General features: G+C 35.8%; 1 protein-coding gene across 1 annotated transcript in view; it reads right to left on the bottom strand.

Annotated features, from left to right (window-relative positions):
- The window catches only part of LOC131536477 (NACHT, LRR and PYD domains-containing protein 12-like), a 52,207-nt gene that overhangs the window by 10,046 nt on the left and 16,791 nt on the right, over nucleotides 1-25,370 (bottom strand). Inside the window, 10 exon segments of the mRNA XM_058769421.1 lie at nucleotides 3,203-3,249; nucleotides 10,088-10,249; nucleotides 17,735-17,905; nucleotides 18,017-18,190; nucleotides 18,910-19,083; nucleotides 19,276-20,784; nucleotides 20,786-21,053; nucleotides 22,050-22,103; nucleotides 24,838-24,957; nucleotides 25,035-25,132. Coding sequence (XP_058625404.1) covers nucleotides 3,203-3,249; nucleotides 10,088-10,249; nucleotides 17,735-17,905; nucleotides 18,017-18,190; nucleotides 18,910-19,083; nucleotides 19,276-20,784; nucleotides 20,786-21,053; nucleotides 22,050-22,103; nucleotides 24,838-24,957; nucleotides 25,035-25,104 — 2,749 coding nt within the window. The 5' untranslated portion in view covers nucleotides 25,105-25,132.

The raw sequence follows: 25,370 nt of genomic DNA, 5'->3' as shown, positions 1-25,370 counted from the left end.
TGAAATGGCTAATAAAAATAGGTAATACAAAACGGGTGAATTGGTTTAGTTTTGACTTCTAGTCGTGAGTGACAGTGTTGGGGAATGGGAAATCTGTTGATTGTCAAGTGCCAAATAAACAGCGATGGAGAGAAAAAGGTCAAAGCCTGATTGTAAAACATTCTGATTGTACATATTTTTGCCACTTTTATGTAAATAGAGTATATTTATTTAAGATCTGATAACTTATACTGTTTTGTGCAGAATTGTGTTTTTCAAATGTTCTGTTGAATGATTTGTGCAATTGAGAAATATAAGCTTGTCTTACACTTATATTCTTATAGTAAAACATGGCTGTTTGTGCAAAATTTTGTGTTTTTTTTTTCTCGGAAGGGTGGGGGGCGCTCAGAGGGGGTCTCGCCCGGAGAGTAATTCAATGTAGAACCGCCACTGCTCCGTCTCAATATACTGCACAACGCGACATACATTAACATCAGTGTTAACTCAGCGGTAGAGTTACTCTCACGGGACACTGCACTTATTCACAATCACAAAAGTACATTATTTGAGTGTTTTAAAGCCTTGCTGGTTAAATGTTTCATTCGTGCGCTGGTCTCACGTGCACTTTTTCTGAGCATGAGCATGTACAGTCAGGGGTGCAAACTCGTCAGGGGTGAAAAAGGTGACAACTTTATATGATTAAAAGACGTTTGAGCGACAACTCAACAAGGACTGTTGTTAAGATACATGAACTTAGTCAGGGCAAATAAACCACTGTAAATCTTTATTTCAGCACTCGAATTATTGAAGCAGCTGACGGGCTAAACGCGAGGTGTTTCTCCGTCTTGAAATAGGCTGTTACAGTCATGTCAGATACATGTACGAGTTGAACGCACATGAACGCCACCACAAAGTCATTATTACGAGTGGGAAACTTGAAATTTTCTGGCGGCGTGTCCGTGAAAAAACGTGTCGGATGCAATGGACGCAGCCAAAGACCATATGCAGTGTCGGTAAAGTTGTCGAAATGAATAAAATGAAAACTATATAAGTTACATAGCCTACACACAATATTATTATATAATTATAATAGAATATATAATTATTCAGTTTACATCACCTTCATAAATGAAATAAAACGGAAAAAAGAAAAAACACACTGATGCACATTCTTCATTCAGTCATAAGTTGCTTGCCGTTAGCTTGTTCCTACACGTTTTACGTAGCCTCTGGAAATATGGATAGCATGCCTGCAGCGTCTAAAAGTTATCCTTCAGGAGTGAGATTGGTTGGTTGAGGGAAAGGACATTAAGGTAAGCCAATCAGAGGCAGAGTAGGGCGGGTCCATTCCTTTGCCAACAGGGGAGAAAACGCTACAGGTGACGTGACACAGATGACATGCAGATACGACACCCCCCCCCCCCCCCATTAAATTTTTTTTACAGATCTACACGATTCACGTGAATGACCTATTTCAAGGTGAAAACGGCGAATTTCGCCGAAAGGTGACAAGTTTGCACCCCTGACAGTACACCCGAAGCGCGCACTAAAAAAACCTGTTAAACAGTGCCCGATTACTGAACCAAGTTATCTTTTGCGCTAATACTGTCAAAACACACAACGTTTACATATAGATTCAGTTGGTTATGTCTAAAATGAAAGTAAACAGCTGAGAGAAAATGGATGTGTGCCTATATATATTAAATGCGTGCAGGTCTTAAAGGGACAGTATTAAACATGCAGCTGACTGTCATTAAAGGGATAGTTCACCCTAAAATTTAATTTCTGTCATTATTTACTCACTCACATGTTGTCCCAAACCTGTATTAATTTCTTTCTTGTGCTGAACACAAAAGAAGATATTTTGAAGAACGTGTGTAACCAAACAGTTGCTGGTCCACAATCAATTTGATAGTAGGACAAAATACTATTGAAGTAACTGAGGACCGCAACTGTTTGGTTTTCCATATTCTTCAAAATAGCATTTATGTTTAGCAGAAGAAAGAAACTCATTCAGGTTTAAAACAACTTTTGAGTGAGTAAATAAAAATAAAACACTATTTTTGGATGAATTATTCCTTTAATGTTAATAAAACACCAAAACACAGAGAAAATTCACTCACCACTCTTGATATGAAAAACTAATGCAGTTGCTTTAATAGGAATCAATATACATAATGTTTTATTTTTATATTTGTTCATTCAATTTCTTTAATGCTCCTGCTAAATACACCTATTGTACCTGAAAATAAAACACTGTTTGCTTTATTTGTATATTACATGTATTTGTAATGTGTATCTTTCTTCTCATTTTTTAATTACAGATAAAATAATGACAAAGATTTTTATCTTCACCCACTTTGGCCTAAATATCCACCGTTCTTTTTTATATTTTGTTACCTTAAAAGGCTTTGTCTTTCTAATAGGGAAATTAGGCTGTTATGCTCAAACAACTTGCAAAATAGAAAAACCAACATGACAAAGAATTGTGATAAAATCGTGAACCGTGATATTTCTAAATGATATTTTTGCCATATCGCCCCTAGTCTAACAATTATAATAACATTCATTATCATTTATTTCACCAGTTGACGAAGTGCAACTACTTGCCAGCGGTGATGACGGTTGAGTTATACAGTACAGGACGGTACATTATACAGACATTATTTTTTTTTCTTAACGTGTTCAAAGTTTCAGTTCCTCATAAACTGTGTTTACTAAATTTGACAGGTGAGCTGGTGAGATGGTTCTGACAACCATGTGGTAATATTACCTGCAGAAGTTGCATGACCACCACTACTCAGGGGGTGGGGGTTGTAGGTGTGGTCTTACCGTAGTGCTCCTGAGTTAATTTTGAGTTTTGACAACAGCGTGTGGGGATGTATCGGAACAATGTAAGATAGGCCTATGCAGTTCTTTTTCTTTTGTTTAACTTTTCTAAATTGTATCAAATGCTAGCTTTCCTAAATTGTAATGGTAAGATTTAGATAAGCATGTTATTGCTTAACGTTCACTTCTGATGCTTTTTTGATTAGATCACGGTAAGATCCTCAACTATTTTTATCTTCTTTTCTAACTTGTAATGTTAGACTACAGGATTTTGACAAGCTTTAAGTGTCCTGTTTTATTACTGGTTCGGACATCAGAGTCCTTCTAAAGCACAAAAACAGTGTGTGTGTGCGTGCGTGTGCATGCTTGCGTGTGTGTGTGTGTGTGTACATACATTTGTGTAGTCCTGTTGCAATTCTGGATTCTCCTCCATGATCCACACTATAAAACACACACATAGTCATATTATATTTTTGATTATGATCCTGGCTTCCAATGATTTTGAAAACAATATAATCAAGATAAAACAATATGTTAAACCATGCTTTAAACATACAAGCAATATTCTAGATGTTAGCAACATGCTAAACATGTTAGAATAGCATAGCATCAGGGTTGCAACTCTCACACACTTTCTAACCCTGTCTCTCACGGATCGACTAAATCTCACAGCAAATAAGACAAAATAAATCACTCAATCTGCTCAGGATTTTCCCATTGGTCTTGTTTGGTTTCACAGAGACTGGACTGGTCTAAAGCACATTAAACCAAATAAAACCAGACCATGAAATGAACAGCTAAAGCGATGACGAGTCAGTAGCAGCTGCCTCTTGTGGTGTCTTCTTTTACTTCCTCTCCTGAAAAGTCTATGTTTTGGACATAAATAGTGACAGACTCTCTTGATCTGTATGTTTCTTAGGCTCATCCCTCTGGATTGGCATTCGTCTGGGCAAATGTCAATCATTATTAACCTGCGTAACGTCGCCGCCCTCGCAGCCAATCAAGATCTCCCACTACAGTTTAAAATGATGTTCAAGTGAATGCTCTGTCTCTTGTGCTCCTACTTTGCTTTTGTGTTCGCTGTCTTTCTAGCCTTGGTGATTGTTTGCTCCGGGGCAGGTTATGTTCTGAGTTAAAGATCTCAAACTGAAATTGGACTAATCAGATGTGAGAAAACTGACATGTCTGACACAAAAAAGTTACTCCCCCAGTTTATCTTGCTTCAAATTAAAGGTCACTAGTACTAAAAAAATGGTCTGGCTTTAATGATAATTACTTAGTTATTTTATATGATTTATTTATTAATCCATTACACACAAGCAATTTTAGTTTAACAGTTATTATAAATCATTTATTTTAAATGAATGTTAATTTATACAGATTGTATATAATATACAGTGCCCTCCAAAAGTATTGGAACAGTGAGGCCAATTCCTTTATTTTTGCTGTAGACCTAAAACATTTGGGTTTGACATCAAACGATGAATAGGAGACGAGAGATCAGCATTTCAGCTTTTATTTACAGGTATTTTCATCTGGGTCTGATACAAAACTTACAAGATATCACCTTTTGTTTGAACCCACCCATTTTTCATGTTACCAAAAGTATTGGAACATGTGACTGACATGTGTGTTTTGTTGCCCAGGTGTGTCCTATTAATTGATTATTCAAACAATAAATAGCACTGAATGTCTGTGCTCAGTTTCAGATCCACGCAGACTGCATTTATAGTTAGTTAGACGTGTAACCAACATGAAAACCAGAGAGGTGTCTATGGGTGAAAAACGAGCAATTGTGAAGCTGAGAGAAGATAAAAAAAAAAAATCAATCAAACCATTGCACAAACATGGGCAATAGCAAGTACAACCATTTGGAATCTCCTGAGGTAGAAAGAAACCACTGGTGTACTAAGTAACACACCTCGAACGGGTAGATCAAGGAAAACATCAGCAGGTGACGACAGAAACATTGAGACAGCTGTAAAGAAAGACCCTAAAACAACTGTTAGTGACATCAGCAACAACCTCCAATGGGCAGGAGTGAAGGTATCACAAACTACTGTTCGCAGAAGACTTTATGAACAAAAGTACAGAGGCTACACCAGAAGATGCAAACCACTCATTAGCGAGAAGAATAGGAGACAAGCCTCAAAAATTCTGGGACAAGGTTTTATGGACTGATTTTATGGACCAAACTGATGGAAAGGCTAAAGTTTGGAGAAAGAAAGGATCATGATCCCAAACATACAAGCTCATCTGAAACACAGTGTACACAGGTGTACATTATAGTACACATTACACAGATAATGTAATGGCTTGGGCTTTCATCGCTTCTTCTGGGACAGGCTCAATAATCTTCATTAATGATGTAACATGACGGCAGCAGCAAAATTAACTCGGAAGTCTTCAGAAATATTTTGTCTGACAATTTACAGAAAGATGCAACCAAACTGATTGGGAGATCCTTCATCATGCAGCAAGATAATGACCCAAAACATAGTGCCATCAGGGCAAAAAGTGGAAGGTTTTAGACTGGCTAAGTCAATCTCCACACTTAAACCCCATAGAGTATGCATTTTACCTGCTAAAGAAGAGACTGAAGGGAGTAACCCCCCCAAACTGAAAGAGGCTGCGGTGAAAGCCTGGAAAAGCCTCACAAAAGAAGAATGCAAAAGTTTGGTGATGTCAATGGGTCACAGACTTGATGCAGTTATTGAAAGCAAAGGATTTGCGACTAAATATTTAGTCTTATTCACTTTAATCTAGTTTAAGTCAATCTGTTCCGATACTTTTGCTCACATGAAAAATGGGTGGGTTCAAACAAAAGGTGATATCTGTAGGCTTTCCTGTAGCTCAAATAGTAGAGCATGGCACTAGCAACGCCAAGATCATGGGTTCGATTCCCAGGGAAAGCAAGAGCTGATAAAATGTAAAAACTGTAACTTGAATGCAATGTAAGTCGCTTTGGATAAAAGCGTCTGCTAAATGCATAAATGTAAATGTAAATATCTTCTAAGCTGTGTGTCAGATCCAGATGAAAATACCTGTAAATAAAAGCTGAAATGCTGATCTCTTGTCTCATATTCATATTTTGATGTAAAACCCAAATGTTTTCAGTCTACAGCAAAAATAAAGGAATTGGCCTCACTGTTCCAATACTTTTGGAGGGCACTGTAAATCAGTTGTAGAATCAATAGATACCACCTTAAAAATGACAGTGACCTTACATGTTCGAGTCTCTATCGCTGTATATTTCCAACTATATAAACTAACTTACAGTGAGGAAAATAAGTATTTGAACACCCTGCTATTTTGCAAGTTCTCCCACTTAGAAATCATGGAGGGGTCTGAAATTGTCATTGTAGGTGCATGTCCACTGTGAGAGACATAATCTAAAAAAAAAAATCCAGAAATCACAATGTATGATTTTTTAACTATTTATTTGTATGATACAGCTGCAAATAAGTATTTGAACACCTGTCTATCAGCTAGAATTCTGACCCTCAAAGACCTGTTAGTCTGCCTTTAAAATGTCCACCTCCACTCCATTTATTATCCTAAATTAGATGCACCTGTTTGAGGTCGTTAGCTGCATAAAGACACCTGTCCACCCCATACAATCAGTAAGAATCCAACTACTAACATGGCCAAGACCAAAGAGCTGTCCAAAGACATTAGAGACAAAATTGTACACCTCCACAAGGCTGGAAAGGGCTACGGGAAATTGCCAAGCAGCTTGGTGAAAAAGGTCCACTGTTGGAGCAATCATTAGAAAATGGAAGAAGCTAAACATGACTGTCAATCTCCCTCGGACTGGGGCTCCATGCAAGATCTCACCTCGTGGGGTCTCAATGATCCTAAGAAAGGTGAGAAATCAGCCCAGAACTACACGGGAGGAGCTGGTCAATGACCTGAAAAGAGCTGGGACCACCGTTTCCAAGGTTACTGTTGGTAATACACTAAGACGTCATGGTTTGAAATCATGCATGGCACGGATGGTTCCCCTGCTTAAACCAGCACATGTCCAGGCCCGACTTAAGTTTGCCAATGACCATTTGGATGATCCAGAGGAGTCATGGGAGAAAGTCATGTGGTCAGATGAGACCAAAATAGAACTTTTTGGTCATAATTCCACTAAACGTGTTTGGAGGAAGAAGAATGATAAGTACCATCCCAAGAACACCATCCCTACTGTGAAGCATGGGGGTGGTAGCATCATGCTTTGGGGGTGTTTTTCTGCACATGGGACAGGGCGACTGCACTGTATTAAGGAGAGGCCAGTATTTAATCCTGTAAATTCCTGGCAATGTTAAACAGTGTGGCCACGGCTTCACCTCAAACCTGGACAAAAGTTTATTCCAGTGCTGTCCACACCACATCAACCTCTCTGCCTGTTATTTTACGGCATGCTACTACCATATTCCATGGACATAAATAACAAATAATAAGCACGCTTTGATGGCCACTAAACATCAGCTGCCACACATATATTTTTCAGCGTGTTTTTGTAACTCTTTTGTCTACAAAATTCACATCTAATTTATGTACCATTTAGTTATATCAAATATAATACAAATATTTTTAAAAAGAACGTCTCATAAAAATTACTGTCATATATGAACATTTATGCTATAAATTTAGGTGAAAAATATTGCCAATTGTTTTTATGTGTTTGTTTAAATAAATTCATTTCACTATCTCATCTACTCTCAGTGTCTGAGTTGTTGAAAATTTATTTCAACACCTTGTTTCATTCATGAATTAATCAGCATTTAAAAGGTACACAGTGTACAAAAAAAAAAACAACTGATATAATCAGCAGCTAAATTATCAATCTGTCTTCCAAACTGTGTTTTTGTCTTATCCTGAATTACTTGTCTCGTGTTTGTTTCTGTGTAGTTCCTGTCTGGCCTTATTTGGTATTTCCTGTTCTTGTTTAGTTTAATTGCTTTTGATTCCTTGCACCTGAGTTCATTATTATCCAGTGTATATTAGTTCCTGTTTGCTCTGTGTTCCTTGGTCGGTTCTACTAGTTATGTTTGTGAGTTTGAAATCAGTTCTATGTTAGATTTTCCCAGTGTTTCATCATTAAAGACAGTTATGTTTATATATTCTGAGACTCCTGCATTCTCCCTACAACTACGACCGTGACAGAACTATGGTACACCTATAAAAATGTTCATATTCAGACTATTTTAGACCTGTCTGGATGACAGCCGCTATGGAGTAGCCCAGTACCAGTGTGACTCGTCATACACATCAACAGAGAGAAGTAGCTCTGACTGCAATGTTCTTCCACATCATACATGTGGTTTTGTTTATTAACTGCTAGAGCACCAAAAGTTACATAGTATACCTTTTCCACGAGTTCACACTTGCATATAATGAACAGAGTAAAGGTTATGTGTATTTGGCGTGCTGTCCGGGGAGAGGGCTCCGAGCTCGGCATTTAGCCCGGACCCAGAGCGGCATTTAGCCCCCCCCCCGAGTGCTCCTCCCCGTGCTGAGGTAGGAGTGGGCTGGTGGTAGGATGGTGAGGAGTTGGGGTGGAGGAGGGATGCTGAAAGACTGTAGAGAGGATGAAGGTAAGATGGCTTGAGCTATTTATAGAAGTTCTCTCTCGGCTGATAGGATAGGCCGTGTTATTGCTGAGGATGAATTGGCCATGGTAATTATCTTCATGTGCTCCCCCCGAAATTTGTTAATAAAACATCATAAAGTGAACAGTTTGATGACGACTCACTTATAAAGACAGTCCCTTGCCTCCATCTACTGGCCTAACAATGATACTGCACTGACTGACAGCCTGTCTAGTTCATGCAGAGATAAGTTCCAGTGCTGATACTGCTGGAATATTATCATTACACTTTCAGTGGCATTGAATGGCCTTTAAATGAAAATAATACTGTTTATCGCAATTATTTCTCGCCCAACAAAAAGTAGTTATTGTGACCTACACACATTTTATGCTATTTTTCAATTAATGCAGCAAGTTAAACCAGAGCAAAGGCATTTGAAATACATCGAGGCAGATTAATGCTATCTGATGGAAAGAAAGGAAGAAAGAAAATCAAATGTAATAAACTTTTTTTTAGGAAAGTAGATCTCAAGGGCCAGAGCTGAGAACTGCTGGTGTAACCACTGGATACCATCATTACTTTTATTAGGTTTTACATTTGATTATGCATTTAAATATTATAGAAAACTTTTGGTCAAGGTTTAGATTTTTGTTTTTGTTTGTTTGTCTTCTGGCTGAACTAACTGGTAAACAGCTGGCCAATGATATTTGTTGTTTCAGCCAGAAAGCATATAGAAAATGTTAAAAAGAACCTTGAGGAGAGTATTCTGTCTCAGTCACAATTCATTTATTTTATAGAAAAGAAGATGCATTGATAGTAAATAGTGACTGAGGCTGTTAGTCTGGTACAAAATACAAATGTGTATATTATGAAAAGTGTATACTGTAACTGTTACGGTATCATCCCTCTTTAACATGATGCATGATTAACATGATTAACATGATCAAGCACAGTGGCTCGGTGGTTAGCACTGTTGTCTCACAGCAAGAAGGTCCCTGGTTCGAGCCCCGGTAGGGACAGGAGCTTTCTGTGTGGAGTTTGCATGTTCTCCCTGTTTATGCTGGGTGCTACAGATTCCGACTTGTGTGTGTGTGTAATAGACTTGTTTATATATTAACTGGTTCTCACCATGAATATAGCCATATATGCTGGAATGGTGTTAAGAACAATCAACAACTACTTCCTACTTGTTTTTTGTTTTTAAATCTCAAATATATTTAAAATTTAATTTGGTTAAATGACAACACACAAACAACAACTACTTGTTTTTTTTTTTTAAATCTCAAAAAAAAAAAAATAATAATAATAATATATATATATATATATATATATATATATATATAAAACAAGTAGGAAGTAGTTGTTGTTTGTGTGTTGTCATTTAACCAAATTAAATCAATGAAATCATTTCAATGTAAGGTACATTGCTCTCCACTGTCATCTTTCATTAAAGGCATTAAAAGCCCATAAATATAACTTAAAAAAAATAGATATAAAATAACCATTTATATGGTTGCTTCTTATTTATTTTATTTCAATTAATACTGCTCTTGGTGTTTGTGGTGGTGTGGCAGGGCTAATGCTCTTTAAATCTGTTATATTATCGTGTCCTCTAGAAACCCCTAGACGTATATCTACATAGATACACTGAGTAGTTCAAAATCAACTAATAAAACCTAAAAACTTGCTGCTCAACATACTGTAGTTTGTCCAGATACTTGAGTTTTTCAGAGAGCAGCTTCACTCCTGAATCTCCTGGGTGATTGTAGCTCAGATCCAGCTCCTTCAGGTATGAGGGTTTTGAACCCAGAGCTGAAGACAGATAACCACAGCCTTCCTCTGTCACCATACAGCCGGATAACCTACAGACACACACATCAACAGTACACATTACATTAGTTTGGCTGTCAGACATCACTAACACACAGTCATTTGTGCTGTTATTTTCAGTAGTTTCAGTCACAAAAGTAAAGTAATCAGAAACAGTTATAATCCATTAATGTACAAATGTACTTAAAAACAGGCACAAAGTATTTCTATATTGTCACTAGACACCCAAGGTTAACTTCCTGGGGTGGACAATGGCGCTGTCACTTAAATTTTTTCCTGATGACAACGAAAAGAACTTAAAATGCTCCGTAATATACTGCAAGTGCAATACATCATTTGAATCTGTAAAGAGTCTACTGTTATTTGTGTACACTCACAATATCAACAAAACCATGTGCTTTTGTGAAATAAAGAAAATATACATAGTGTATGCATGGTGTGTTTTCAGTCATCTCAGTCTCCATGAATATCATTCTGAAATGCATCAATAAAATGAACAAACTCAGCAAATAATTGACACACAGACATGAGGAATATAACTATGGAATGCTTGAAGTGTCTACTTTTAGATGAAGTAAGTCTTATCAAAAACAAATATTCTATGTTAAGGTAATCCATATGAAACTAACGTGAGGTACCGTTTTTTTCCTGTCTGAGCTCATTATCTGTAATGTGATCATGCCCACGAACAGCGTGCGCTGTTCATATGATAATTATCCATGTAAGACATGCGGACATGTAAACGCCCACATCGCCTCCAAGTGTGAAGATTCATCAAGTTCATCTCGGCTACTTTTCATTTTTTTTAAAAAAGACACACTGAGAGAAATAAGCCAGAATTTACCTCAGAAGAAGAACGCGATGCAACGTGCCATTTGATCCAGCAGAGGAGATCATTTCAAGTAATGTTTCTTATTTGCATTAGATAATATGTTACTGTGACAAACTTGAACACATTTAGTAGTTGGACTTTTCCCAACTGTAATTCCAGACTAAAATGTGTGAAATCAAGTGCAACATTGCATCTAAATGTTGTATGACGCAAGGATGTTTTTTATACTCTATATACTATAACAATAGATTATATAAACTAAGACAGGCATGAGTGTTTTTTTGTTTTTTTTACTGTATTTTTATTCAACTTTTTGTAAACATAACATACACATAGAATTTACTTAAAATATTAATACTGGGGTAAAATAATAATAAATAAATAAAAATGGATAAATAAATAACCAAACAAAATAGTAAATGTTCGATTTCAACCGTAAATCTGCAGTCACATATCTGATTGGAACTCTGAAGAATCGTATTTTCATCTTCCAGTCCAATTCCTTCCATATTTGACTACTGATACACTTATGACAGCTGGCAAATATATTTAACCACATATCATTCTCAATTATAGTATTTAGCTCTAATTCCCAATTTCCTTTGGTATAAAATGAGTAATCACATTTGTCTTGCCGTAATTTTCTGTTAACCCTCTGGGGTCTGAGGTCATTTTGGGGCCCTTGAGATGTTTTGACATGCCCTGATATTTGTGCTTATTTCAGCTACTTAAAACATACTATTGACCAACATGTAATTTTTTTGTATTCAGCACAAACTGTGCTACAATAATATGTGACCAAGATGAAAAAAATGTAGCTGAAATAAGGCCATAAAACCCACACTAAATAGTCCTGAACAAGACTTTTGAGTAATCAGTCTTGTAGGCTAGAATATTTACTTCAAAATTATGTGAAAATCATTCTGCTTACTCATTCACAGAAAACAATATATTGATTTAAAATTTTCAAGACATGTTTTGTGATCGAGGATCTGTATGCGAGGGAGTGGCAATGGCCATGAATATTAAGTGAGTCTCACCTGAGAGACAAAGGGCCCTCCCCTAATGGCCCCTAATGGCCCATCAGTGTGACTGTGACTCTGAGGCAGGTAAGAGAGAATGTGAGGAGATTGAAAAAAAGGGTTTTTTAAATTATTTGTATTTTATTTACAACACAGTATAATCAAAACATACATAATGAAGGTCAAAGACACATTATTGTGCACACTGATCTAACCACAGAGATGTGAACAGACTTTGAGTCATTCCTGCAACAGATTCTGTTCAACAAGTGAAACAAGTAAATCATACCTGATATTTACTGATAGTGTTATTTAAGTGTTTCTACTTCTTTCCATGGATTCAAGAAGAAAAAAACATAATCAGTAGAAAAGGAGCTTGTTTTAACTTAGAATATCAGTGTAGTTGAACATCTGATGTTGGTACAGCGCTCTCAGAGGAAACCAGTTTGAAGAGACATCAGGATACATCTGGTGCTGGTATCTGATTCAATGAAATACAAACAAAAAAAAAAAAACATTTGTGAGCATGTTAATATCAGGAACATCTGTATATATATATCATAAATATCATATACATCACTATCATAAAAAAGAGAAAGAAATCTTATATCTGAGAAACTAATTATTATTGTTTAGCACGTTATTAAAATCTATTTCTGAATAGAGTAGGCTATTAATAAACATGTACTAAACATACTTAGACTCGTAGCATTCATCATGTTACAGTGTACAATCATATTACTTTTGTTTTATATAGAGCATGAAAACATCATCGCGCCGTAAGAAATTTAAATACAATGAATTGCCTATCATATTCAAAATGTTTTACACGATTTCAAACATTGTAGTCAGGAATTATAGTTTGGGAAAAACCCAACTATGATTTTGTAGTCATATAGACTAGTATGTATGATTTTATAGTAGCCTATGATATGATTCTGTAGCCACAGACTCAAGCATGCTTTGTACAATAAAAGGATGTACTTTGTACTATAAAAAATGATATTTTATATCTGAGAAACTAATTATTATTGTTTAGCACGCTATTAAAATCTATTTGTGAACAGAGTATTAATAATAAACATGGTCTAAACATTCTTAGACGCGTAGCATTCATCATGTTGTCGTTTGGGGGAAAACCCAGCTAACTGTTAGTAAATCTGTTCAAGTTTATGTCACAATAAAACGTTAACTAATGTAAAAAAGAAACATTACTTACTCATCTCCTCTGCTGGATGAAATCGTGTTCTTCTTTCGAGGGAAATCCTGCTTTTACTCAGCGCATCTTCTTCCAGAAACGAACAGTAGCAGCGATGCATCTCCTCGCTCTTTGTTTGTTTTGGGCGTTTGCATGTGCGCACTTACCACGTGGCTATTTACATATGAACAGCGCGAGCCGCGCGAGGGCGGGATCACATTAGAGATAATGAGTCAGACGGGACAGATTGAACATCGTGTTGGTTTCATACGGATTACTTCATCACAGAATGTTTGTTTGACTTGCTTCATTTCAAAGTAGACACTTCAAGCTTTCTATCGATATAACTCTCATGTCTCTGTGTTGAGTATTTGCTGAGTTACAGTTCATTTTAGTGACGCGTTTCTAAAAGCAGTTCGCGGAGACGGAGAAGACAGAGAGCGCACCCTGTTTGTTTTCTTTATTCTTCAGAAGCACAAAGTTTAGTTGTTATTATGAGTGTATACAAATAAAAGTAGACCCCTTACAGATTCGAATGGTGTATTGCTCTTATCTGTACGATCAAAAATGGCAGAGTAATTCAAGCTCATTTCGGCCTTATCAGGAAAATCTGCCTCAAAACGCATATATGCGTTTGTCGATCCCAGAGGGTTAATATGGGCTACATGATTTTTAGTAGGTAAAGCATGTTCAATAATATTAAATATTCTCTTCCGATCTACTAAAGACACTTTCCGATACAGAAGAAAGAAAATCTGGGTTATCTTTAATATTATTGCTGGAGATAAGGCTATTGCTCCTCTAAAAGTTTTTTTTTTTCTTTTCGTGGAATTTGTTTTTTACAGTATGCTGTATCCATATATTTGTTTTCTTCACTCCCTTTTGTGCTTGCAAATCCATGGATGGCAGAACTTTCAAAGAAACTCCAGGAAGTGAATTCTGTTCTATACTGACCCATTCTGCCTCCTTTTTGACACCAAGCCAAGCAGTGATAGCCCTGAGCTGAGCAGCCCAATAATAGTATCTAAGATTAGGAAGGTTCAACTCCACCATCTTTATTTGACATAAGTATTTTTAGTCTTATTCTTGGTCTTTTATTTGGCCATTTTTTCTAATTTATTAAATGCTGAGACCGGAACCAGAACTGGAAGGGATTGAAATAGGAAGAGAAGTCTCAGCAAAATGTTAGTTAATAGTTATGACCAGCATTTTCACAGTTTCTATCCTACCAAACATAGAGAGAGGTAGTACTTCCCATCTAGCCAAGTTTTTGTAAGATTTACAGAACCTCAGACACTTTGGTCTCCTGAGATGTACAATACACACAGTGTATTAACAAATGGCGCTTTTCCACTGCATGGTATGGCACGGTAAGGTTCAGTACAGTTCAACTCACTCAGAATCATCAATAGTATGATATAATGTTCTACATGAATGCAAGTGATATTAACAGTCATGTTTGGTATCATTTGAATCATCTCTGTGCGTCTGGTACAATGGTCTCATTCTTAAAAGTAAACTAAAAGTAATACAGATCCTAAGATTTTAGAGATATTCTGCTCACTGTAGAGGGTGTGCCATTTCCCAGTGTCTTTCATGCAAATTACCATCTGTGTCCAAATGGTGTTAACACATCTAGGCCTTGATCAATGCAAATTTTAATTGTTAGTTCCTGCCTCCATTTTGGAGGATGTTTGTCTTGGTCTGAAGTACTTAAGGAAATGTTGCAAGAGGATTGGGGCCTTCTGAAGCTGGAATGAGCCCGTGATATGAAGTATGTTCACACACTACATACATACTATGTTTTACTTTTCAAATTCAAAATAGACCAATCTACCTTTTTGTAACTGACTTTAAATAGTTATGACCAATCTTGAAGAAAGCAAATGAGATGACTAACTTTTTGAGACCTATTCTAAACAGTTTATTCAACCGGCCACTGATCCTACAACAATACTGCACTGCTGGAAAAGGCTCTCAGCCAATCAGATTCAAGAACCAGAACAAACTGTTGTATACAGTGTTGGGTGTAACGCGCTACTAAGTAACGCGTTACTGTAACTAAATTACTTATCCACTGAAAAAGTAAAGTAAGGGATTACTGTTCATTTTTAGCGAATTTATTTACAGTTACTTATAAAGTACTTGCGTTACATACAGTAAATAGTTTCAACAGTTCTAAAATCAATATTGAATTTGAAATCTAAATTTACCGTCTAAAGATAAAATTGAATGCAGCGTCTTTAACCCTCTGCACACCAGCGCGTTCACTTTCAGTTCTTCCTGATTCACAGAGAAACCTTAAATACTCAGATACAGATAAGACTAAATTCAATTGAATCTAAAAAGGGCCTGCTTTTATTTGTGTACACTGACAATAACAACAAAACATTGTGCTTTTGCAAAATAAACAAAACAAACAGGGTGCACTTTCTGCCGTCTAGGTCTCCGTGAGCAGCTTTCTACGTGCCACAAATTCAGCGAATATTTGACACAGAGACATGAGAAATATGTCTATAGAAAGCTTGTGTGTCTATTTTTAAATGAATGAATTCAAATCGAAAACGAATATTCTCTGATTATGTAATCCGTATGAAACTAAAGCGAGGCACAGTCTTTCCGGTATATGAACGCTTGAAGTGTGAAATATTAAATGAACAAATTCAAATGGAAAACGAATATTCCTGATTATGTAATCCTTATGAAACTAAAGTGAGGTAGTCTTTCCCGTATATGAAGCATGAAGTGTCTACTTTTAAATGAATGAATTCAAATGGAAAACAAATATTCCTGATTATGTAATCCTTATGAAACTAAAGTGAGGTAGTCTTTCCCGTATATGAAACTTGAAGTGTCTACTTTTAAATGAATGAATTCAAATGGAAAACTAATATTCCTAATTATGTAATCCTTATGAACCTAAAGTGAGGTACAGTCTTTCCCGTATCTGAGCTCATTATATGCAGTCACCTGGGCACAAACACCCTCATCTAGATACAAAAAAAAATTGATTTAAAAAAAATAACAATTCAAGATTAGTCTAATTTTCATCGTTTTTGAAAGAAGTCCTGCTATGAGAAATTTACCTCAGAAGAACAGCGCAATCTGACATGGCATTATTCAGCAGAGAAGATCATTTATGTAATTTATTCTTACCTACATAACGTGTTATTTTTACATAAACCTGTACGGATTTTTACTAGTTGGGTTTTTCCTGAACATCTTGCCAAACTGAAATGTATTGTTTAACTGTTCTTAAGCTTTTTTGTTTTCCAGATATTTTGTTATTCAGAGTATTTCTATTTGTTAAACAAAGGTGGTTACACTTTTTTAATAAAAATGTTTAAGTGTTTAAGTATTACAGTTGTAAAGCTAAAAGGTTAAACTATTCTATGTTTGACTCAAATTGAAAGAATAAAGTTTAATTTCTATTAAGGTTTATAGGGATTTTAAGATGTAACCTAATTAGCAATTTAAATAATTATGTTACTTATTGAGTAACTAAGTTACTTTTCAGACAGAGTAATTAGTAAAGTAATTTAAATACAATATTGATGATGTAATTAGTAATAGTAATTAATTACTTTTTGAAAGTAACTTACCCAACACTGGTTGTATAAAATGACACACTCTAATCCTGTTTACGTGAAATAAGCCACTCCTGAGCAGGTTGGATCTAATGGACCTGTTGCTATGACAGCAATATCAGGATGAGCTTTGAATAACTTAACAATCCTGGATCATGTCAAAAAATAAAATTCAGCTGTTTGTCACCTCAATATTTGATATTTTTCATGCTGCTCTGCTGCACTCCGATCAGTTTGATGTTCAAATGACCAAAAAAGTAATATTTTAGGCCTCAGTGGTCTAAGAGTGCTCTCCAAGGTAAAGATTATTAAAATAACCATCAAATCAAGAAGACAGGGTTTTACTGTTCACAGAAACAGCAAACAGTAAAGTAATATCCAGTGACCCAAAATATTTAATTTTATATAGAGTCAGAGTGCAAATTAGGCAATTACCAATTAAGTGTAAATGCATACATATTTTTAAAATAAAAATACTATTGGCAAATAGTTCAAATACATTACATACATTCAAAGTAAAAATACAATACTAATATTTATGTCTGTCTTAATATCTTTGCTTTCAATGATTAAACCATTAATTTTATAAAGTATAAAAAATATAAAATAATTTAAAATATTTTTTAAAACCATGGAAAACATTAAAGCTTCTTGATGCTTCAACATATTCATACTTCTCATACAGATTTGGGAAGATGTTTTGTGCATTTTGCATTTTCAAATCCATGTTTATCCATGTTGACCCAAACTCACAGCGCTTGCATGAAATGGAGTCACTCTGAGACACGATTTTCTTGTGTGTTAATGAATATGGTGTCATGCTTCACTCTCAAACTAAATGTGGTAGCATGTTAATCATTTTATGGAAAACAATTTACCTCAGTATCTCCAGCTTACAGTTTCTCTTCAGTCCATCAGAAAGCAGCTTCGCTCCTGAATCCTCCAGGTCATTGTTACTCAGGTCCAGCTGTCTCAGACGGGAGTTTGAGGATTGTAGAGCTGATGACAAACTCTCACAAGACTGAGAAGTGAGATTACACATGGAAAACCTGAACGAGAAAAACAGTAATTGCACACAGAGTAAAGCTTAGCAATGTGATTTTTAATGATCAATTTAATGGGGGACAAAAAGAAATCAATGAAAGTGTTTGAAATCAAACCTCAGTATCTCCAGCTGACAGTTTGGACTCTTCAGTCCATCAGAAAGCAGCTTCACTCCTGAATCCTGGAGGTCATTGTTACTCAGGTCCAGCTCTCTCAGACAGGAGTTTGAGGATTGTAGAGCTGATGACAAACTGTCACAAGACTGGGCAGTGAGACTACAGCCATAAAGCCTGTGAAGAGAACAAAACAAACAGCCATATTAATGTGTTTATCAGGTTTATAATCTCGACTGCATGTTTGTCCCAAGTACAACATAAACATTAAAATGGTAGACATTAAAAAAGACATTAAAATGGTATAAGTAACAGAAATAAGCACAAATGTCAGGACATGTCAAAATATCCATAAAATCCCTCAGAATCTAAGTTTGCAGCAAATCAAACTGAATCATGAATAATTTTATCCAATTCAACTCACTGACTCAGTGATCTGGTCACAGCGGTTCATGTTATCAACACACTCAATCTGTCCTTCTGAAATGAGGCAAGTAATATAATATAAGAAAGTAATATAAATGTGTTCAAAGGATTTGATTGATGAAGCGAAAATAGAGCTACTACAATAAATGCATAAAGAAAGGGAACATGTTTTAAATTGACACAAAATTGTAAATTGAAACAAACTGTTCAAAAGAATCACTTAAGGAAATGTAGGTATTATTTCATTTCTCAAAAAAACTGCATTACAAAATTCCAAATTTTACAGGATGCATGGAAACCATGATTGTTTTCTCATCAGGTTTTTGAGTAGACATTGCCGGCCTTATGTCCTTGGAGAAGAATTATTGATACATTCATTCTACAATATAAATAGGAAAATCTGCTAGCTGTAGTTATGAAACGCCAATTCATCCTCATATTGTAACACAGGGATTCAGTGAATGTAAAACCTCAGTGTGTTCAGCTGACAGTGTGAACTCTTCAGACCATCAGAAAGCAGCTTCACTCCTGAATTCTGCAGGTCATTGTTACTCAGGTCCAGCTCTCTCAGATGACAGTCTGATGATTGGAGAGCTGAAGATACAGATTCACAGCATGTCTCATCAAGACCACAGCCGTCAAATCTGCCAAAACAGAAGGTTTATTATTATTATTATTAGGTCTGATTATTTTCTGATGTTCAGTGTTTCTGCAATAACTTATTGTGCCATTCATAATCAGGAAAAGAAGACATTTTACATAGTATTTTGACAATTAATTGTTTAGTGAAGTAGAATAAAATTCTTGATCATACAGCAGTCAGTAAAATTACTCACAAGGCTTTTCGGCAGCATCTCACAGCTGGAACCAGTCTTGTAAAGCCTGCTTGTGATGACGTATATCTCTTTGGGTTGAACTCATCCAGCACATTCTCTGACGTCAGCAGTACTGTGATCAGCAGAGTGCACATTGAAGATGAGAGATCTCTTCCTGGATGTGCATCTGAACTGAGGTATCTCTGGATTTCCTCATATAATGAATGATCCTTGAGCTCAAGTAAGCAGTAGAATAGGTTGACTGAAGCTTCATCTGAGATATTCTTGTTTTGTACTTGTTTAATATATTGAGTTATTTGTCTGATACTCTCTGTGGTGTCTTCAGTGTTTGTGATCAGACCTTGGAGCAGATTTTGACTGCATTTCAGTGTAATGCCCATCAGAAACCGCAGGAACAGGTCCAGATGTCCTCTTTGACTCTCCATGGCTTTATCAACAGCCTCATGCAGTAGCTCCTGCAATGTGATATTTTCTTCTGGCTCATCAAAGAAAAACTGAAGCTCCTGCATGTTCTTGTTCAAGTAACAGAGGAACACATGCACTGCAGCGAGAAACTCTTGAACACTCAGATGCACAAAGCTGAAAATCTTCTTGTAATGAAGTAATTTCATCTTAAAGATCTCAGCAATCAATCCTGTGAACTCCGTGTCTTTACTCATGTCAATACCACATGCTTTCAGATCTTCCTCATCGAACACAATGTGTTCCTTCTTCAGCTGTTCAAACGCTAGCTTGGCTAACTTTAAAATCATTGTTCTGTTTGAATCTAGGTTCTTTGTAGATTCTCTTTCTGTCTTTTCGTCATATTTCTGGTTCTTCATTTTCATCTGTATCAGCAGGAAGTGGATGTACATTTCAGTGAGTGTTGTGCTGATGTTTTCTTCACTGTTCTTGATGAGAAGATCCTGAAGTACTGTAGCTGTGATCCAGCAGAACACAGGAATGTGGCACATGATGTAGAGACTAGGAGACATCTTAATGTGTGAGATGATTCTGTCAGCCAGACTCTCATCTGTGATTCTCTTTCTGAAGTACTCCTCCTTCTGCTGGTCAGTGAATCCTCGCACCTCAGTGAACAAACCTACATACCGAGGAGGGATCTGTTTGGCTGCTGCTGGTCGTGAGGTCACCCAGACTAGAGCTGATGGAAGCAGCTGACCTTTGACCAGACTTGTGAACAGCACATCTACAGATGATCTTTCCTCAACATCGTTCAATGTTTTGCTTTTAAAATTTAAAGGCAGGTGACTGTCATCAAGTCCATCAAATATAAAGGCAAGTTTACATTCCTCATATAACTTTGATTTTTCCATGTTCTTCAATTCAGCATAAAATTTCCGCAGAAACTCATGGAGATTGAACTCTCTGTCTTTAATGCAGTTAATCTCTCTGAATGGAAGCAGGAACACACAGTCTATATCCTGATTGGCTTCTCCTTCTGCCCAGTCCAGGATGAACTTGTGCACAGAGACTGTTTTTCCAATGCCAGCGACTCCTTGGTCAGCACAATCTTTTTCTCATTGTTTTCCTTAATAATGTAAATATATCATTGCATTTGATTGGTTTGTCCTGTGTTTTTTTGTTCTTGAAAGCATCATCAATCTTCATAAACTCACGATCCTGATTAACCTCCTTCATTTCTCCCTCTGTGATGAAGAGCTCTGTGTAAACAGCCTGGAGATGTGCTTTATTTTCTTCTGTGCCCTCAAAAATACCTTCTGCTTTCTTCTTTGTGTTGGATTTGTGAGTTTCCAAGAATTTTTTCAGAATCAAATCTGCTGTTTTAAAAGATGATTAAGTTAATAAAACATAGGGGAAAAGCAAAAACAGATTTATTTTTTTTAAAAGACACATGACAAAGCTTTTACATCAGCATGATCTCTTCAGAATTAATTCAACATATTGTAATTAAAGTACTTTTGAAAGTAACACCAAATTCTTTAAATATACATAGATGGAGCACATATAATACTTGAATGGGAGAAGTGCAGTGCACAATATGGTGGAATAGTCCCGCTTCTGAATAAAAGAGCGGGTTGTTAATTGGTAAAGTCACTGTGTCACTGCAGCTGCACTAAGAAGCTCTGGTTGCTATAGAAACAGTCAGCATCCTGAGACACTCTTAGGACCGTGTATGTGCAATGACTGGTTTAGCCTGAAAAATATGCTTTTTTAACGCCACTTGAGCATAAGAAACATTTTATGAGACACTTGTTGTCAATGTCAAATTTCATTGTTAATTTCATTGCTGCTTGAGAGGCGTTTCAAAGATAGCCGCCGAGTGAAATGATTTGCCTTAAAGGGATTTTGGTAATATAGTTTTGAGGTTTTCGATTTAATTCACTAAATTTGTCAAGACTTTCATGGATTTTTGCATTCAAATCAAGTCATCCAGGAATATTTAACTGTTTTCAACACCTAATTTGTAAACTCAGTACAGAGGATAGTGCTTCAGGAACAGCTGGCAGTGAATGCACTGTTTCTGTGTATATAAGGTATACTGGTGTGGTCATTGCTGGTCACATACGGTGGCTGGCTGAAGTTTCTGGCTGTTGAGGAGGTCAGTTTAGTTAGATCTGGTGATACAGTACAACACCTCTCACATTTCTAATATTAATAATGCTCCCAACCCTGATCTGTCCAGCATTATGAACAACACCATTGCATGGAGGTGTTTTTATTCATTGCCATTGTTAATCTTACACTGACTGTGATTTATACAGAGAAAATTATGGGGGGAAAAACTGTTTTGAATACGACTGATAAGACTGCACCTTGTTTTTCAGTGAGTTTCTCTGCCCTCTCTGTCTCTGAGATTTTTTGTGAATCTGTGAAGAGAGAGAGAGAAAAAGGACACAAGTAAAAAATGTGTGACAAAATATACAGATACATGAAAGAAAATACTGTAAAGTATGTCTGTGTAAGAACAATACGACCATAAATGATCCCCTATCACCTCAGATATTTGCTTTATGTATAGAGCCCTTAGCGCAGAGTATACGAGTTAATTCTTTAATAAAAGGTCTTAAAATTGAAGATGAGGAACATAAACTTGCACTGTATGTGGATGATGTGATTTTGTTTTTAACAGATGTAGAAACATCATTACCCTGAGTGTTAAAAGAGAGTTATATGGAATTGTGTCAGGATATAAACTGAACTTTAATAAGACAGAAGCTAAGGAAAAAGGGGGTAAACTACAAGAGGGTTTTAAAGAGAAGTATGATATTAAATGGAACCTAACAGAGACAAGGTACTTAGGAGTGATAATTCCAAATAATGTATAACATTTATATAAGTGTAATTATGATAGATTAAATTACTATAAGAAACGATTTTAAAAAGGTGGAAAATATTTTCATTATCTTTGTTTAAAAAAAAAAAAAAAAGTACTATTGAAATGAGTATACTCCCAAGATTTTTATTTCTGTTTCAAAATCTCCCAGTTTATATACACCTTAGTAATTTCATTAAGTGGCATAGTAATTTTAGAAAATTGATCTGGGATGAGGGGAAACCAAAAGTAAAACTGAAGGTTTTACAAAATAGAAAAGAAAGGGTTATCATTACCAAATTTGGAGTATTATTATTATGCAGCCCAGATTAAGCCAATTTTGAGCTAGATGCAAGTGGAGAACAGATCAAAGTGGAAATGCATGGAAACTGGGTCACTTGAGGCAATTAGTACATTAATATTTTGTGGAAGAAAGGAAAAGGTGAATACTAGTTATTATTGTATAGGTGAAACTTTTAAATGTTGGAAAAGAATTTGCAAAGTAATGAATATTACGAGATGGTTTTGTTTAAGAGAAATCACAAGATGGTTTGTTTAAAGGGATAGTTCACCCAAAAATTAAAATATGATGTTTATCTGCTTACCCCCAGGGCATCCAAGATCTCTCTCAAAGATTGTGTGCCCATTGGCATTATATGACTTACAGACTGCAACGGTTTGAGTTAAAAATCTTCGTTTGTGTTCTACTGAAGAAACAAAGTAACCTACATCTGGGATGCCCTGGGGGTAAGCAGATTAACATCACATTTTCATTTTTGGGTGAACTATCCCTTTAAGAGAAATAGCAGGAAATCTAGATTTTAAACCAAATACTTTTGATGATGTATTTAAGGTTTGGGCTAGCAAAGGACTTAGAAGATTTTATCAAATTTATGGAGACAATGAGATGTCTCCATTTATCATCCTTTAAATAATTTCTTACTTGAAGATATTTGTAATTCAGGTAATAGAAGACATTTTTAAGAAATCAAGTATAATAAAGATACAAAATATAATTTTGGGTATATGACCTATGCTAATTAATAAAGATGAGTTATATTTATTTAGAATACTGAGAATTACAGCTTTTAAAACAATAACAACATTTTGGAGAAGGCAAGAATCCCCAGTTTTAAAGGATTGATTAGATTTACTTTCTAAAGTACACTCTATGGAGAGGATAACATATGGAATTAAGAGCAAAAGTATATATTTTGGAAAGATATGGGCACCTTTAAAATCAAAGTATAATATAAAATAAAGAATGCATATACTAATTACCTCTTTATATAATTCTGCCTCCCTTTTCACTCATTCATTCATTACATTTTATTTATTTAATTCATATTATTAATTAGTTTTAAATAATATTATTTGAATTACTTATTAGGAATTATGTGTCATTATAAGAGTTTGATATGAATATGTGGATGCTTAATTTTTTTGTTCTATTATTATTATTATTATTATTATTATGTTATTTATTCATTTATTTTCATGCATTGGTGATGGGTATTATCGCAAAAGTAAAAAAAAAATAAAAATAAAAGTGAAGGAAGAGAAAGCAGAAGGAAAAATGAGGAATAACTATTGGTTTTACTATTGGTAAAAAATATGATGTCTTTAAAGGAAATGTTCATTTGTATAACTGTATTAAATGTGCTTGAACTGAAAGAATGTATAATAAAATATATAAATAAATGAACAGATTCAGAGGTCTCTCACAGGCCTCCCTGTTATTCTCCTCCTGAGTGTATTATGAGTCACCATTCACTTGCATTATACTCAGTCGCCACAGAGAACATGTGTGAGTGAAGAAATCTCACATAGCCTCCTGTGTATTTTTATAAGAAGTTATTTTTCAAGTGATGTATGTTTATTGTCCTTTTATTCCTACCTGCTGCAGTACTGTTTTTTTCTTTGTTCAAGGTTATTCCATATTTGTTATTTCCAACTGTGTTAATGAGTAAGAAATTATTCCTTTTATGGTTTTATCTTTGTACGTTCTCTGATGAGACAACTTTCTATGCAAAGTATAAAATCTGTAAATGGCTCAATAAAGATTGGAGATTTAGGACATGACTCTGTTTGTGTGACAGTTCTTCACGCATCCGTGCAGACCACTGATGACAGACGGACGGAGAAACAATCGTTACTGGACTGACGAGGAAGAGAAATCTAATTCTTACATGAACTTTAATAGGAACAGTGTTCACGATCACTCAGTATTATTACACTGACTGCTAATAAGCCGTGTGTCTCAGTGAGCACAGTTACAGTGACAGTACCGTCTCCTGCAGTGGTGCTGAAGATGGTCACTGGAGCTGTGAAGGTGTTTCCAGCGAGTACAGGAGCATTTGCAGCTGCTCCCATCTGAGCCCTCACATCAACACTGCTGCTCGTCTGAGCTGGAATACAGACAGAGAGATGCATTACATTTCCTAAATGACAACTTTAACATTACTGATATTCTGTTCTTCATTACCTTCCTCGAGTTTCAGCTTTTTTTTTTCCAGCTCATCTCGTGTGTCACAATCCTGCTCACCAGATGCCATCGTCCTTCACAGACTCGCTGCTGCTGGACTGGAAGAAGAAGGTTTTTAATCACTCCACTGTCACCAGACACTTTCCAGAAATAGATAAGCAACTCTTTGAAAATAAACAAGTAAATAAAATATAGCAGCCATTATAATATGAGTTATTAAATGCCTCTGTGTGGATGTATTATTCACTATATTTAAAGAAACAAATAATATTGGGTTTTGTTCACCAAGAATCATGTAAAATAATAAAATGAATAGGAGAACTTCTCACTAAATGC

Source organism: Onychostoma macrolepis, chromosome 03 (assembly GCF_012432095.1).
Source record: "Onychostoma macrolepis isolate SWU-2019 chromosome 03, ASM1243209v1, whole genome shotgun sequence".
Classification (NCBI taxonomy): Eukaryota; Metazoa; Chordata; class Actinopteri; order Cypriniformes; family Cyprinidae; genus Onychostoma; species Onychostoma macrolepis.
This window is presented reverse-complemented; position numbering and strand designations above follow the sequence as displayed.